General features: G+C 45.7%; 1 protein-coding gene across 1 annotated transcript in view; it reads left to right on the top strand.

The window, feature by feature from the left end:
• Tcerg1l (transcription elongation regulator 1 like) overlaps nucleotides 1–16,502 on the top strand; it is a 184,584-nt gene that overhangs the window by 131,001 nt on the left and 37,081 nt on the right. Inside the window, exons 7-8 of the mRNA XM_005064264.4 lie at nucleotides 4,018–4,172; nucleotides 12,715–12,784. Coding sequence (XP_005064321.1) covers nucleotides 4,018–4,172; nucleotides 12,715–12,784 — 225 coding nt within the window. The remainder of the gene's footprint in view (nucleotides 1–4,017; nucleotides 4,173–12,714; nucleotides 12,785–16,502) is intronic.

Here is a 16,502-nt window from a genome sequence, read left to right on the forward strand (position 1 = left end):
CTGGTCCTGCAGTTCAATTCTGCATGCTTCCCCCGGGCACAGGAACTGGTGCTTTGCAGCCTGGATATAAATGTGTACTGTGTTAATTGTCACTCCTCCCCCTAGACACTAATGCTCCATTAAGTCTCTAATTAGCTCTATTCCTCCCTGGCTTTGGAAGTTTGGTGGTGGCAAGGCTGGAGGCAGGCGATGCTCCCTCCCCCTTGAGGCATCACAGAGAGCCAGCCCTTCTTGGGGTGGGGTGCACCGGTGTGGCTTTTCACTTGAGTCTCACCACTGCCTCCCACAGAAGTCAGAAGCAGCAAAGATTCATCTTTGTGAAAACGGGCCTGAGGCAGTTTGGCCAAATACATGTAAATCTTGAGGTGTGACATCTGTTTCCTTAGTGGATAGGAGAGCTTGGGAGATAGAGAGGAGACACTGAGAACCCAGTGTTGCTGACCTGGGCCTCCCAGCAGGAAGACTTTGAGACTCTTTGTTCTCAAGTGTCCTTGCATCTATGACTCCAGGGAAAGGAGCGCAGTTGCAAAAGGCAATGAGCCCAGCTCCCTCCCATTGCTTTGGTCATGGCAAGACTCAAGTGGCCCCTTCTGGAAGCCACTCTAACCTGCACAGCCCTGCCCTTTGCTCGATCCACTGGAGACCCTGTGCTCCTATCTGCTGTTCAGCCTAAGGTCTAGGGAGCCTTCAGTAGTAGAGACTCCTAACCCTCGACGACATAACTTCCTGGACCATCTGCCTAGATCCACCTGCATAGATGCACCTGTCTACACCCAGCGTGGAAGCTACTTGTCCAAGTCCAGGAGCCCACCTTTTCCAAATTGATTGCTTTGCTGTTAGCCAGGTTTCCAGTTGATGGGAAATCTCTATGTGGCAGTCCAGGGTTCACAGCTGGCAGCCTGTTGTGAATAAACTCCAGCACTCTGGGCCAGGATTCCTCCTCATCTCAACCCAGAGGCAGAGGATTGTCTTCATCCATCTGATTTCAGCCTCTCACTCCTCTTATGCCCAAGCCGCTTCTCTGATCAGAGCCTTTCCAGAAGGCAGTGTGTCCCCATCAGCCTTCTGGACAGCTAGAGGTTTCCTGCTGACCACCTGCAGAACTCCATCTGTTCCACATTAGGAGAGCCTGCTAGAACCCTGTGGGGGGCTGGGATTAGCTGAGGCTGCTACATGCACCCCTCAACCAGCCACCACCCCGATGATTTCTGTCACTGAGAGTTGACATTCACCTGTGTGTCCTCCCCTTCCTGGGTCCTCTGCCCCTTCTCCCAAATCCTGTTCCTGAGTAAATCTCATTCAAATACCTCAACATTTGTGGCACAAATTAAACATGCCAGTGCCTCCTCAGATCAGCAGATGGTAATTGGCTGGACACTTCTTAGTGAGCATTTCTCATCATTTACCTCAATGGCAGGCCCTGCTGGGAGAGCCTGGGCCTTGGACCTGAAAACCAAGCAGAAGGTATTGGGAAGATAAGGGCTTACCTTCACTGTTGCCACCTCAGCTGCTGCCACCAAACCCCTGGAAGCTTAGTCCTTCCCCAGCATGGGGATTATCTTGCATGGGGCTCCCCAGACACAGTGCACAGATGTAACTGCTACATGTTACCTGATGCGTCTCTGGGATGGGAGAAGAAAAAGACCAGGATTCAGATGACAAGGGTATCTGTGGAGCCCAGTTGTGTCCTAGACCAGGTACTGTCCCCTTTTTAACAGACAATGAAGGGCTTCAAAAAGCCATGCCAAAGCACCCAGATTCCTGTGCATCCTCACCCAATAAAATAGATCTATAGGAAGGGGTCACAATAGTGACCATGATCAGAGTCCTGGCACCAACTTATGTAAGAGTAGGAGCTAGAATTCAGACATCAGTAGGACTTCTCCTGCCCTAGCCTCCGTACCGTACACCATACAGCCTCCCTCCAAGCCCCTGTGAGGAGGTCAGGGAACCTACCTCACTGAGCTTGCCATGGACCAAGGTAGTATGAAGGCAAGGCCTTGGGTATAGGACCCAATGCTCTTTCTCTGTGCTTCCATTTCTCCTAGAAGAGTGGACACTCAGAATGAAATAGCCTCCTCTGCCCTTTCCTATTGACAATCATGGTAAATTGGGGCCATCTTGTGCTCCCTGGAAGGGCTGAACAATCCCAGAGCTGGAGGACAGGAGGCTGAGAGGACAGGTCACAGTGTTCTTCCCCGTATCCTGACCAAGCCATCATAGTCAAAGCTTCTGGACACATAGCTGATGATTTTGGGTGCTGCTTAATGGATGCTAACACCAACCTGAGGGTTCCCAAGGGTGAAGCCCCATCAGTTGGTCTACAAAGAGCAGCTCCTGATGGTTGTGAAGTTCACAATTCACTAGTAATTGCTGGAGAAAGTGGTCCCTTTGACACCTTTACTACTGGAGAGAAATGAGCTAGGGACAAAGTCATTCCTGGACAGCCATGCAAAGGTCACCAAGGATCCACTCTCTAGACTGCTCTGTCCTGGATCCAGGCTACAGATGCCTTAGAGAAGCAGAGTCTGGAACATCATGGAAACAAGGACAGTGGGCATGCCTGGAGGACCAGGTCTCAGATTTCTGTCCTTGTCTATTCCAGGCTCTTAGGGTCACCTGATTTCTGGGCTTATGGTTTTTCTTTCACCTTCAAGGCCAGTAATGTGGCACCTCCCCATTATTCTCTGCATGTGAATGTGTGTGTGAAAGTATATGCATGTATGCATGTGTGTGTGAATGCACATGTACATACATGTGAGTATGTGCACATGTACTTGTGTATGTTCTCTAATTTTATCCACAAGTCTCCTCCTCCCTCATATGGACTCTATGAAGGCATTTGTGGTCCATCTATGACTCAGGACATCTCCCTATCACAAGATCTTCAAATAAGTCCCTTTGTCATGTGGGGCAACTTATTTGTGGGATCTGAATGGGGATATTTTGAAAACTCATTCTATCTGCTCTGCCATGGAACCTGGCCTGGTCAAGATACCTGATGGGCTGCCTCAGGTCATTAGGGTCCTAATCCATTCAGTTGCTAGCACATGGGAACCAGCTCTGAGCACTTAACACAGCTCATGGAACAAAGATAACATGGAGTAAATCCTTCTATGCAAACACCCATGTCTAGCCTTCTAGGGTGATACGTGAACAAGATATTGAAGGCCCAGCAGTATTTCACTATACCTTCCAGATGCCCAGGGGTCCTCTCTTGGACAGAATTTTTGTATGCATAGCCTGTCCTACCCTTTCCTGTAGCACAAAGAATGATGGGGAAGGACTAGAGGCCTCGCAGACACTACTACGGAAAACTGAGGCCAGGGAGGGGTGCCTTGCCCAAGGTAAGTTTCAAGGGGAGTCTGGATAGGAACTTGGCCTTGTTCAGGCTTACTCTTTGTAGCTGCCTAAGAACAGGAGACACACAAGGCCAGTGGCCAGGGATCTCTTTCTCTGTATCTATCTCTGTTTCTCATTCTCTCAAAGCATTTCAAAACAATATGCCATTCCTTCCCTCTATTTTTGGTTTATTATATGAAAGTGTGAGGCTCTTGTCAAAGTGAGCATGGTGAGCAGAAAGGGCTCAGTGACTGAGTCAAGTGGTCCACAGTGGTACTCTTTGATGTCTGTGCAGAGTGGAATGGGGAAGACCGTGAAATAGTCACCCTGATCTGGGGACACAGGTGTCCAGGGCTGAGATAAAATATCATTGAACCGAGTCAGGCAGTGTTCTGAGCAGGGGAAGGTGTGGCTTTTTGTGGTCTTGAAAGGTTTCTCTGAACCTGGAATTCTTGCTGGTGAAAGGGGATGAAAATAAAACCCTTTAACTAAACAAAATAGTATGAGCAGGAGCACAGTGTCCCCAAGGAAGGGCTTATCATTTTTGATATCTATAAGAATGTCTTCACAACCTGTAGAGTTCAGTCATGAAGGGCACCCAAAGAGAGGGGCGTGGGCACTGCTCTTCACCACGTGTCTCTGAACGTGACTGAGGCGAGTTTTCCACTTTCACAGGTGTGTGGTCTGGACAGGTGATGACCGGGTGTTCTTCTTCAACCCGACCATGCAGCTGTCAGTCTGGGAGAAACCAGTGGACCTGAAGAATCGTGGGGACCTCAAGAGGATCATCGAGGACCCACCCCACAAACGCAAGCTGGAGGCCTCAGCAAGTAATTAACAGGGCTCTTGGTGGCACTGTGGAAGGGCTGTGCTCTGCCAGGGTCCAGGAGCAGGAGCTGCTAGTGTTCCTGGTTACATTGGAAAGTGGTTGTAATGGAGTTGTGTTGAGGACTGCAGACTCACAAATTAAGTTTTCATGACACTTCCCGCTGAAGACTTGACCCTTTCAAGTGGTGGGCTTGGGCTTCTCATTGCATCCCATGAGGTCATTAGTGCAGGGACAGCGCAGATGGCCACTAGCTGTCCTTTGGCTTTCGCTTCACATACCTGCTCATCTGCACTGGAGAGCAGAGGTAGGCAAATGGGAGTGTGTTTCCTTCAATCCCATGGGTCATTCTAGCCCCTGGACCACAGTCATTGCTATGTATTAAAGGAAGCCCACAGATGGGGGGTGGGGCAAAGAGCCTTCTGTCCTGTAGAAGGGACTGCTGGGTGAGGAGGTGGCTGCTTCTGACCACCCTGTGAATCCTGTCTCACCCAGAGTGGGAGAAGAGCAACCAGAGTCCTCTCGGAGGCTCCTTTACAGAGAAGCAGATACATGTTTTATGAGTGGTGCATAGGGAAGCCGTACCCCCCAGGCACATGGATTAACAAAACACCATTCCAGGGGTGTGCTGGAGACTACACATGTCTCACACAAGTTAGACAAGTGTTCTACTGACCACTGAACTGTACCCCCAGTCTTTTTTGCTTGTTATTTGGAAACAGGGTCTCATTAAGTTGCTTGGGGTGTCCTTGAATTCATACTGTACCCCCAAATGCTTTGACCTTTCAATCCTTCTGCTTCAGTTGTCCAAGTGGATGGGATTACAGGCCCACAAACAGACTGGCCGTATCTTCCATGCTGAGAGTAGTTATTTAGCCTAAAGGGCCAGAATGATGGGTATGGGATCTTGACTTTTTAAAATGAAGTCGTCGTTTAATCTTAGAAGGTGTTTTATAAGGCTTGTTGTGATTTTTTTATTTCCCAGTATCTGGGCCTGACAAAGAGCACATCAGCTTACACTGATGGTTAAATCAGAGCCATTTAGAAGGCTGCATATTAAGCCCCTCTTAGCTCTCTTCACATTACTGAGTGGCATGGAAGTGGTTGCTCTTTAGGAACTGGATTTGGTCTTAAATGAATGAGAAACAACAATGTAGTATGTCTATTTCACTTAAGAGGAACATTCCCCAGAAAGGTTTTCCAGCTGGTGATGGGAAAATAAAGGTGTCCTAGGTGTATATTTTACCAGGAAAAAGGTAAAAGAAAAATGTTAGAATGTCCCTGTGTTCAGGGACGATGAGACTGGACTTCTGACTGTGCTTTTCCCTTTTGATGAAGTGGCATCTGAATTAGAGGGAACATTTTCATCACTAGAGAGTCTTTACAAGTCCTACAGATCAGTCTCTTCTGACTCTTAGACAAGAGAAGGTGCATGGGTCAGAAAGAGTGGGAGGATTTTAGATCCTTCGAGAAAGCAGTTAGCACGGTTTTCCCTGGCAATGACTTCATTTGCTCCATGGATGGTGATGATGCTCTTTGCACCTTTTAAAAGATGGGACTCGGGCTGGAGAGATGGCTCAGCCATTAAGGGCTAGGCTCACAACCAAAAATATAAGATGTGACTCTTCCAGAAACCTGCGCGTGCTCTTTTGGTTTTGCCCAAAGGACTGATGGGAATGAGAAAGAAATGAACCAAATCAGGCCAGATCTGAAGAGACAGGGAGGTGTCTCCAGAGCCTCTACAGGGTCATATGGGAAGGGGGCCATGGGCAGAAGAAAGGAACCCCAGCAATCCAGGTCAAACAGGTCTATGCTCCATTTTATCCAACCAACAAGAATCACAGTTCCTAGGAACAAATGTGGAGTTGAATGTCAAGTCTACAGACACACTCAGGAATGTCTGAGTAGCTTAACCTGGGGAAAGTACACCCATGAGAAGGATAGACAGGTAATTTTGAAATGTGTGACCACAAGGACACTTTTACCCTTAAGAGAAGACAACAAGACAGCAGGCATTTTCCACATGATTCTAAAAGACATGCAAATGTCATCCATTTACAATTTCTAGTTGCCAGGTAGACCTAGACTTTGAGACCAGAACTTCTAACTCCATGATACCTGTCAAGCATCTGGGGAGAAGGTGTTTCTGGAGAATTGATTAATGAAAGAGGGAAGAACTGATGGTCTCCAGCCCACAACAGCTTCATGGCCCCTTCCCTGGGTGCTGGTTCTTCATGGAGGATGTGGCCTTCTTAGTATAACATGCTCCAGGGAGGTGACTCTCAGGGGCAACTTTTGTTTTGTATTTTTTTCAGTTGTGATCCAGCCTGGATTAGAGTGTATTGACACATGTTTCTTTCTATTCTAAATAGAACAATTTAGCACTCTGGTTTCTAAGAGGCAAATAAAATGAATGAACTTTGTACAATGTCAGCTACATTAACTGACATCAGGCAGTGTGTATGTGTATGTGAGAAAGACAGAGAGAGAAAGAGGTACAGTTTCTTCTGTGCTAATCAGCAGCATCAACGCCCATTCTTACTGAGAATGGGTAGAAATCCCTTTACCATCTGGCCAGTGCACTGGCAGCTTTATGTCCTTGCAGCCCACCTGGTGTGTCCCCAGATTACATCCTGTTCCTGCACTGGGGATCCTTACATTGGGAGGTCTAGCAGAGTACAGCATTAAATATCAGAGGGCATTAAATACCTGGCCATTGAGAGATTCCTCTGGAGTAGAGGAGAGCAGGAATCAGACAGTGATCACTCCACTCTTCCTCCTATTCTGTCTCCTCCCAGTGGCTGAAGAGAACAGGGGGGCAGGGATGGGACAGAAGCAGCAGGCAGCCTCTTGGCAGAGGATGGAGAGAAATGTGTAACAATAAGCTCCATACCTGGCTACTGAAATTCTCACAGCCCTGCAGGCTGGCACCACAGGATTTGGGCATGAATTGCTGATGTAACAAGCTGCCAAAGATTGTCCTACAATGAAACAAAAGACCAGATTTTAGTACCAGAGTGCAGAAGTCCAATGTGAGTATCCTGGGTGCTATCAAGGCATGCCCTTTGTGAGGCTCTGAGGAGTATCTGTTCTTTCCAATTTCAGTGGCCTTCTGATTTCCTTGGTCCATTTCTCCATTCTCCATCTTCAACGCAACTGGGAGTCTTTTACAGCCTTTCTGATACTGGCCTTCTGTCTTCTTTAGGCATTTTTCATTTTCCAGGGCTATTTCCATATTATAGAACAATCCCCATCACTAGATAAACTACATAGAAACTCGGAGTCTTCTCTCAGAGTGACGTAACAAATTCCCAGGCTTTACATGAGGGTAACATTGTTGGGAGGCATCTCTGCTTTCCATGATCAATGCACCTACTTTACAGAAAAAGGAATGTAGAAAAGGGATTTCCTGAGCTCATGGATCTATCAGGAATTGAAGGCTGGTGGGTCTGGCCTGTGGCTGAAGAGGAACTGTCTGGTCAGGTTTCATGGGAAAAATCAGGTACAGGTAGCCTTGGCTAACAATCCCTTGTTCCCTGCTGGGTAATAGAGACAAGCAAGAGCTCACTCAGTTTCAATTGCTGTGCAAACATTTTAGTCATTTATATTCAGGATAAATGTGGATTCACAGTGACATGCATTTCACTAAGTAGGATATAAAATCATCCTGAGGATAAACACAGCTGTGGCTGGTGAAGGGGCCACTTCCCAGGCATTGTGTGACCAAGACACTGTGTGCTGGGTCTCTACATCACAAAGGGACCAGGTGGCCATGGAAAGGCAAATGCTGGCACCCTCCCAAAAGTGTAAGGGCGTGCTTTATTAGCCCAAGAAGAATTGGGTAACTGTGGAGATTCTGGTTGCAGACTCCACCTGCTCAGCTCTGTGTGAGGGGCTAATGCTTACAGTGGAGTTGAGTTCTGGAGGATACACCCTTTGTATCATCGAGGACTCTGACTGATATTTGCACAGCGAAGGCAACAGGAGCCTTATTTTCTAAGGTCCATTCCAATGCCTATATTGGTCAATCTCTGTATGAGACACCATATAAGCAGGGAGAGGAAGCCATGGTCTCTTGGAAGAGTCCCACATGGACTTTAGCAAGAAGCTAAGGGGAGAATGCAGGTAGAGATTCATATGGTGCTCCGGGTAGGAAAGGAGCAAGTGAAGTCAAGAGAAGCTGATGCCAGGGTGGACGTCTTAGGATGCTGTCATAACACTTTCTTCACAGTTACATTTGGCCTCCATTCATCAGGCAAGGCTAATGGGCAGTTGAGGGCTGAGTCATATTCATTAGTCCCCATTCCTCAGTACAAGAGCCTGTGTCACTTTCTGTGTCTTCAGTTCATGCCTGTTACATGGAACAGCACAACCACTATTGATGTGGTTTCCCAGAACCAAACTTTCACCACTTCTTACCTAGCATAAGAAGGGAGGGAGAGGAAGAGGAGGAGGGAACTTAGTTCTTTAAACCAATCGGTGTTTTTAATTGAGGTTAATCAAGCCAAGGCTTGACATTTGGCATTGCTTCTAAGTGAGCACATGCAGATCAGGAAGCCATGTGCCTTCTAAAGGTGTGCAAACCAAGAACAATGAACTCCAGGCCACCTGCCTTGATCGCCCCTGAGACAGGGCTGATGGTACTGGACTTCACATATGTGGTACAAACATATAGAATGTTGCAGGCCCCAAGGTAAGAAGAGCAGGCCAATTTGAGAGGCCTAGCCACACATTTCTGGGCTAAGAAGATGAAGGCTGAAAGTTCACTGTGGCGTTAGAGCATAGGATATGGATAGCACACTTATTGATGCCTTTGGCAATGATCTTGGAGATGTGTCTTCCATGATCTCTACCAAAATGCCGAGCTTCCTTCTTGAATTTCAGCAGGGAACCTAGGTCAACCAAACAAAACATGCCATGGAATCCATCTCCTGATGGGCAGCCTGCAGCATCAGCTCCCACTCAGTCCATGTTCTTTCTTAGCATGAGCTTCTTTGTCATTGCATTGGTCCCATAATTCAAATGTGCCCTGGGAGCGCAGAGAAGACAGCGGTTAGTACCTGCTGGAGTCTGGCTGGACCTGTAGAGGGAGCTGCTGTGAAGTGGGCTTGGTCTGACTGTGTCCTTCTCCCTGGCTTTTGTCTCTGCTTCAGGCTAGCTTCCTACTCTGCTGGCAGGCAGCTGTCTCACTCCATTATAGTTTCTGTTACCAAAGAACCATTGCTTTTCCTGGACAGACATAAGGAAAGTGTATTTGTATCAGAGAAGGTACTAGCAGAAAAGAGAAAGGACTGTCCAAGCCAGCTTGGGGAGCCAATGTATTTACTGTGGTTGCTTACAGGGGCAACTCAAAGGCAGCCTTACAGTAGCCAGTCCTCTGGGCAACATATGCACAGTTGTGCTAATGAAGCGATTTACTCCAGTCAGTTGCTTATCTCTTATATAATCTCGGGAAGGAAGGCTTTAATGCTGGTTAATAAACCATATGCTGTGAATTCATGAAGATCTTATAAATGTCTCATGAGGGTCCCATGAGTGTATTAAGGCTTTTTCTCTCCTCAAAGAAATTTGAGTAGGCCCACACTCACGAGCATGCTCACACCTATTCTGCTTCAAGATAGTGGTAGGCATGTCCAAGATGAAAACTGCTCCCTTTTCTCTAGTTTTATATCTTTCCACACCTTCTTCTATTATGTTCTCTGATGTCTCTGAAGCCTTGGAAAGGGATGAAACACACACACACACACAGAGAGAGAGAGAGAGAGAGAGAGAGAGAGAGAGAGAGAGAGAGAGAGAGAGAGAGAGAGAGAGAGAGAGAGAGATTTTCTTACATTTAGGTCTGAGCATTAGAGCACTAAGCCACAGCAACAGAAGAGACACTTTCAGTCATCAGGAATGAAACCTCTGCAATAACTGTTGCCCACTGTCAAAATTAGGCTCCTTGGACTGTGAACTGACAACATACTCAAAGATTTTTGGAGGAATTGGATAGGCACATCACATCTATTTAACATAATAATAACAGAAGCCTCCTCTCTGAGGTCTGCAATTTCCCCAGTCTCAAGCATTTTTTTCCTGAATTACAGTACCAAATATGGGTTCCCTTCTGTAGCCCAGGCCTCAACTTCAGCCAGAAAATAGTTGGTTGTTCCCATAACGGTCACACCACTGTTGTGCTCATGGACATATCTTGCCTGGAAAGTTGATAGGGAGGAGTGGCTGCATCTTCCTCTACAAAATTCGACTATCTAGAACTCAGGTAGAAATCACACCCCAAGGATCTCATTTGAATGCACACTTGCCTCACCTACCATTAGTAAAATCATGATTCCCTATTAAGTTTCAACCACAGATTGTACCTGATGCACTCTTGCATAGTCAGAGTAATCCCTTAACTCCCACAAAGAAACATTTAATGCTAGATAATAAACAACATTCTATGAATTCTAAACTTAACGTGTGTTTGTTTATGCCAATATATGCCCACATTTTCACAAGAATGTCTATTGTGTAGTTTCATATTACTGGAATTGCTATATCATCAGGTGCATACATCTTAAATTTCTAATATTGTGACATCTTCCTCTGAAGGGCTCAATCAATCAATACACACTGCCACTGATGCACTCTGTATCAGCATTGTACATCACTGGAACTTAATGTAAAGCCATTCTTTATTTCAGCTGGCATTTCTTTAATTTTGAGTGATTCTCAGGGGTTTGTTGGCCGTTTGTTTTGTGTTCCAGGGAATATATTCATGTTTGTCTTTCTTGTTGAATTATTGGGACGCCTGTAAATTGAGGGATTAATGTGTTTGACTATAATGTCTTTCCAGTATTTTTCTCAAGCTCTGATCTTTTCCATAAAACAGTTTGCTCATGATTTTTTTATCCTGAGAAAATATATGTAGCATGCAGCTTACCAGTTAGCCATCTTAAAATGCACATTTAGTGGTATTAAGTTTATTTATAATGTTGTATACCATCACCACTAGCTACTCCTAGAGCTTTTCCATCTTCCCAAACAGAAGCTCTATCAGGGTTTGTCAGTAACTTCCTTTGGTCTCCTCCCCTTGGCTTCTGGTACCCTTCCACAAAGCCCAGAAGAGGAAATCAAATCCTCTGAAGCTAGGGTACAGGCTGTCATGAGCCACCCTATGTGGATGCTGGGAACCAAACTCCTGTGCTGTGTAAGAGTGGTATGCATGCTTAACCACCAAGCCATCTCCCCAGTCCACCTCATTGGCTATGTTTCTGTTGTCCCATTTAAGAAATTATTGTGAGGTCTAGTGTGTAAAGCTTTCTCTTTGCTTTGCTGCTAAGATTTTCTGCATTTTCAGTTCTTAGTCCATGTCTGATGTATCTGAGTGAAGTCAGTCTGTGTGCTTCCTTCAGATTAGTATTTTAAATTCTTTCCTGTCTCTGTGTCTAGTCTGACTCGATCTTGTATAGATCTTGTGTATATGTTCACAGCCCTGTTAGTTCACTTGAGAAACTGGCCTATTTTGTTCATAAAATAGTTTTGTAACAATAGTTTAGTTGTCCAACTCCTCTGGCCTTTGCAATCTTTCCACATACAGTCGCTTTCCATGGAGACTTGATAATGGTGGGTGTTTAATATTGTGTCCCACTTAGGACTCAATGCTCCATGATCTCTTATTCTCCGCATTTGGCCAGTTGTGGCCCTTTGTGTTAGTTACCATCTATTATGAAAAGAAGTTTCTCTATGAGTGTGGAGAGATGCATTATTCTCAATAAATCTTGAGGAGTCATTTTAATATTATGCCAATTTTGCAGAATAATAGTAATATATTCTACCCTAGGTCTTAGGACCTAATTAATCTTGGGTTCTTAGCCCCATTAATGGCATTAGGGACCAGTTCTGTCAAATGGAGTAATCCTTAAATCCAATTTGAAAGTGGTTGATTACTTCTAGGACATTCATGCCATTTTTGCACCAATGGGTCTATCTTGCTAAGCTCGTCATTATTGCATACAGAGGAGTTCACAGCAGGATAAGTGTACTGGTTACTTTTCTACCCTAGTTACATGCATAGCAACTTCAACACTACAAGAGCTAGCTCTAGTAGAGATAAAGCTTCCAGGTCAATACCTAATGGTAAATGTAGTAGAAGTAGGAAGACCAGGAGTTCAAAGACAGCATTTGGCTACATGAATTCCTATCTCTGTATGAAAGAGACAGAGACAGACAGACAGACATACACACACACAGAGACAGAGAGAGAGGGGTGGAGGGAGGGAGGGAGGGAAAGAGAGAGAGAGAGAGAGAGAGAGAGAGAGAGAGAGAGAGAGAGAGAGAGAGAGAGAGAGAGAGAGAGGAGCAGGAACACTAGGCCTTCCAGGAAAGTCAAGGTGAGAGTGTGACCCAAGTAGAAATGTGGGAAGTTCATAAGAGTAATGCCAGTGCCTAAGAGAAATCCAATTTTCTAATTTTTATATGGGCTGGTTTGAGTACCACAGCTGCCTGCTGGCTTCCAGTACACTAAGACTAACCTTTTAGTTGTGTTAATGTGCTGTTTCTTTCAGCTGAAAGCAGTGATGGATCCGGTTCAGAAGATGGCAGTGAGGACCAAAGTGTGAAAACTAAGAGGAATAGGTAGGTGGAACTGTCCTATCCTATTGTGTCTTCCCATGATGCTTTGGTGGTGTGAAAAGAAAGCACTTTGACTACATTGAATTTGAGCAAAAAAAATAGTTTAACTGTGAAGCAGGTGGCATGGGTTATCTTGGCATCTGCTCTGGGCACTTCACTGAAATTCAGGGGCACACACTCAGCTTCCAGAACCCCGTGGAAGTGACCATGGTGGCCCACTACTCATGGCAGACCTGTATTGTGTAAAATATTAGGTCAAGGCAGGCAGTTATGGTTGGGTATTGCCTCTCTGAATCTTGTTTGCAATGCATCCAGTCCCTGAATTATAAGTTGATCCAGAAGTGAAACTGTGGAGCTGTCTGCAGAATTCCATGCGGTACTTAGTGACATGAAGGTATCCATCAAGCTCACTTGTCACTGCATGGCTGCACGTGTGGGATAGAACATCTCTCCTCCCCTTTTGAGTATCTTTCACCAAGTCACTGGTCTGTCCTCTGTATACTGAGCATCACTTACTGGGGCAATATGGTGTCTAAGTCCTCAGAACAGGACAGGGGGAAGGACAGATGTGGCTTCAGGCCCCTTCGGGGGCTGATAAGAGTGGGGGTGAGTCTTGGATGCCAAGCAGTATTTCCCAGGCTAAATCATGAACTTAGCTGTCTTTGGCCTAGGTAGGACCTGGATGAATATCCCACTGGAACCTGAGATTTGCTTGGGCCCATCAGGTACCTTCTTCTTTGCGTCTGGCTTCTCTATCAGCTCCTTTCAGGATCTCCCCAGTCCTGGAGAGATTCAAAGGCTTTGGTCAAGCATGTTGGCAACATTTTGTCTTTTAAAAGTGTTCCTTAGAAGAAGCAGCAGACACTTGGCATAATAAAGAATGAAATCTAGGCTGGGCAGTGGTGGCACACACCTTTAATCCCAGCACTCAGGAGGCAGAGGCAGGTAGATCTCTGTGAATTCGAGACCAAGCCTGGTCTACCGAGCAAATTCCAGGACAGGCTCCAAAGCAATACAGACAAACCCTGTCTTGAAAAACCAACAAAACAAAACAAAAAAAGAATGAAATCTAGTTTCAGAACCTTCATGCCTTTGGTTCTTCATCCTGAGATATTTCAGTAAATAAACAGATGATGGGAAAACTAGATGCTGGGCCAGTGTGACCCTGACAGCTGGAACTTAGGGTGGATTATTCTCTTCAACGAATGCCCCAGGTAGATTGGAAGGAGACCTAACTGAATTTAGAACTGAGAAGAAACCCACAGAACTTTCCAGAACTATGGAGGGTAAGACCAGATACTGTTGTCCAGCAAGGGGTGGTTTTACTCATCCCTGGGCTCCTGCTGCTGTGCCTCACTCTGGAGGTGGTGTTGGGTGTGTGAAGGATGGGATACCATGAAGCCGGAGCAGAACTCTGTGTGACCCTGGGGCCAAGCTTCTCATCCCAGTCTCGAGGGCCTCTACTTTCTGACTGCCGCAACTCTTGCCCTTGAAAGGTCACCTTGTGGGAGGGTCAAAGAAAGACCTGCATGGCCATAGGAGATTTTTATCCAGGATCTTTGATGGTTCAAGGGTTCGAGGAATGGGAGGCAGTGCAGGTTTTTGGCTTTCATGTCTACAGCATGACTGGTAGCCAAGCTGTCCCAGCTGGTCTGTGCCCAATTGCACTGAGTTTGAAACCCGAGACAAGTTCCCTGTGGTGCAAAGGAAATGGACTGGCCTCAGATTCTGAGCAGTTGGCATTTAAATAACAGCAAAACATTAATTTTGGTTCTAATCATCTGACTGTCTTCCAGAATTAAAAACTGACTTTGAAATGAGCACAGATGTTTCCTGCAGAGCAGTTCCAGTTTCTGCAGTTGTGCATGTCTACATCCACTGCAGCCGTGGGAGGGGCTGGTGCCCGTCACATGCTGGTGTGCCTCCAGGCTCCCCAGGTCCTCACCCAGGGCTGCCTTGGTGAGACAGTCTTCGCTGCAGAAAAATATTCAGTAACACCGAAGCCGAGAGCGAGACTGAGGACCAGGAATATCCCAGGGAGCTCTGGAACTCATTCATTCCTCATCCAGTATACGTACCAGACAGGCTGGGTATGCCCTATGTATGCAGAAGGTGGGTCATCTCTGTCCATGCAGAAGGTTAGCCTTCCCTGTGTGGCAGAAGGTAGGCCTCCTCGTGTTCATAGAAATCGACTTTTCCCCTGTATGTGCAGAAGTGGGCCTGCCCTGTGTGTGGAAGACAGGTCTGTCTTGTGCCTTGCAGAAGAAAAGCCTGGCATGTCTGAAGCCCCACATTTTTTGCAGTGCCCATGACACTCATATAGCTCAGTGCTAATGACCCCCCAACTGCATTTGGCAAATGGCATTTCACAGGTCTGGGCACTGTATGCATTTGATATTATAGAATTTGGTGTAGGGAGTAAGGCATATGCCTCCACATATCTTTCTGGAGTCACTTCATCTTGACCTGCCCCTTTAGTATAAATAACAATATTACCCCTTCAAAAAGCACTGAGAACCTTCTTGCAAGGGGTGACTGCTGGCCTGATATGTCGTATGTAAAAAGAGGGGGGCAAACTATTATAATGGTGGTTCTAGATTCTTCTCTACCCCTGAATTTCTGATGAGCCCTGGCACAGCTGATACCACTTGGGGAATTCAGACGCTGATGGAATTAAATTGATTGTGCTGATAATGTAGGCGCAAATGATACTTTCCCTAAAATTCCCTTGGAGGAGAAATATGTCACAATGACAAGCTTTCAAAACACAAAAGTATTTTAAACTACCTGGTGAGTGCCATTTCCTGAAAGCTTGTTATTTACTATTTAGTGGAATGTGTTCCTGATGCAAACTCATCCATCTTCCCTGGGACCAGAAAATTGACTATGCTTCATGTCCCCTTCTCATGCAGTACTTGGAGGCCCTGCCAGTTCCTACTTTCTGAAGAGTGGGTCTTTTTATAGTTTGGACCTGCTTTTGGAGTATGCTGTCTATTTTAGGGAGTTGGGACTTTATTTCAAATTCAAGTGGAATTATTTTGGGGGGACTCAGCAAAAGTATAACATCTGGTTTAGAAATCAGAATGGAAATAACCATGGAACATTACAGAGACGTCATCATAGGAATACATGGCAGCTTGCCAGGTTTTCCCACTCAAAAATGGTGGTTCCTATTGAGTCAATAAAATTTTGCCCCTCAGTTAGCATTGGCACATTGACTTTGTTAACATTTTGACATTTCCATGTCACCAGTATAGATTCCTTACACTAGGTTGACTAAAAGATGGGATGTTGTTTATTGTGTTGGCCTCTAACATTTTGGGATGCAGTTGATGGCTTTGGATGTACAAAGCTGACCATCTCTTGCCAAAAAACTGTCAGTTCAAGTAAAGTGTTGCTATGGTTAGTCTTGATTATCAACTTGGCAGGATTTAGAATCACCTGGAAGATATAATTCTGCACATATCCATGACAGTGTTTCCAGAAAGGCTTAGCTTTAGGATTAACACACACTCTGAATGTGGACAGCAGCATCTACTGTCTGAGATCCCACACTATAGACACAATGTGACAAGCTGCCACATTCCTTTGCCACCATGTCTTCCTTGATATGATAGACTATACCCCCAAACTATGGGTCAAAATAAACTCTTCTTTAACTTGCTTTTGTTGGGTGTTTTGTCAGCTATGAGAATGTAACTACCATAGGTACTTTTTGAGG

The sequence above is a fragment of the Mesocricetus auratus genome, unplaced genomic scaffold, assembly GCF_017639785.1.
Source record: "Mesocricetus auratus isolate SY011 unplaced genomic scaffold, BCM_Maur_2.0 Super-Scaffold_4256, whole genome shotgun sequence".
Lineage (NCBI taxonomy): Eukaryota > Metazoa > Chordata > Mammalia > Rodentia > Cricetidae > Mesocricetus > Mesocricetus auratus.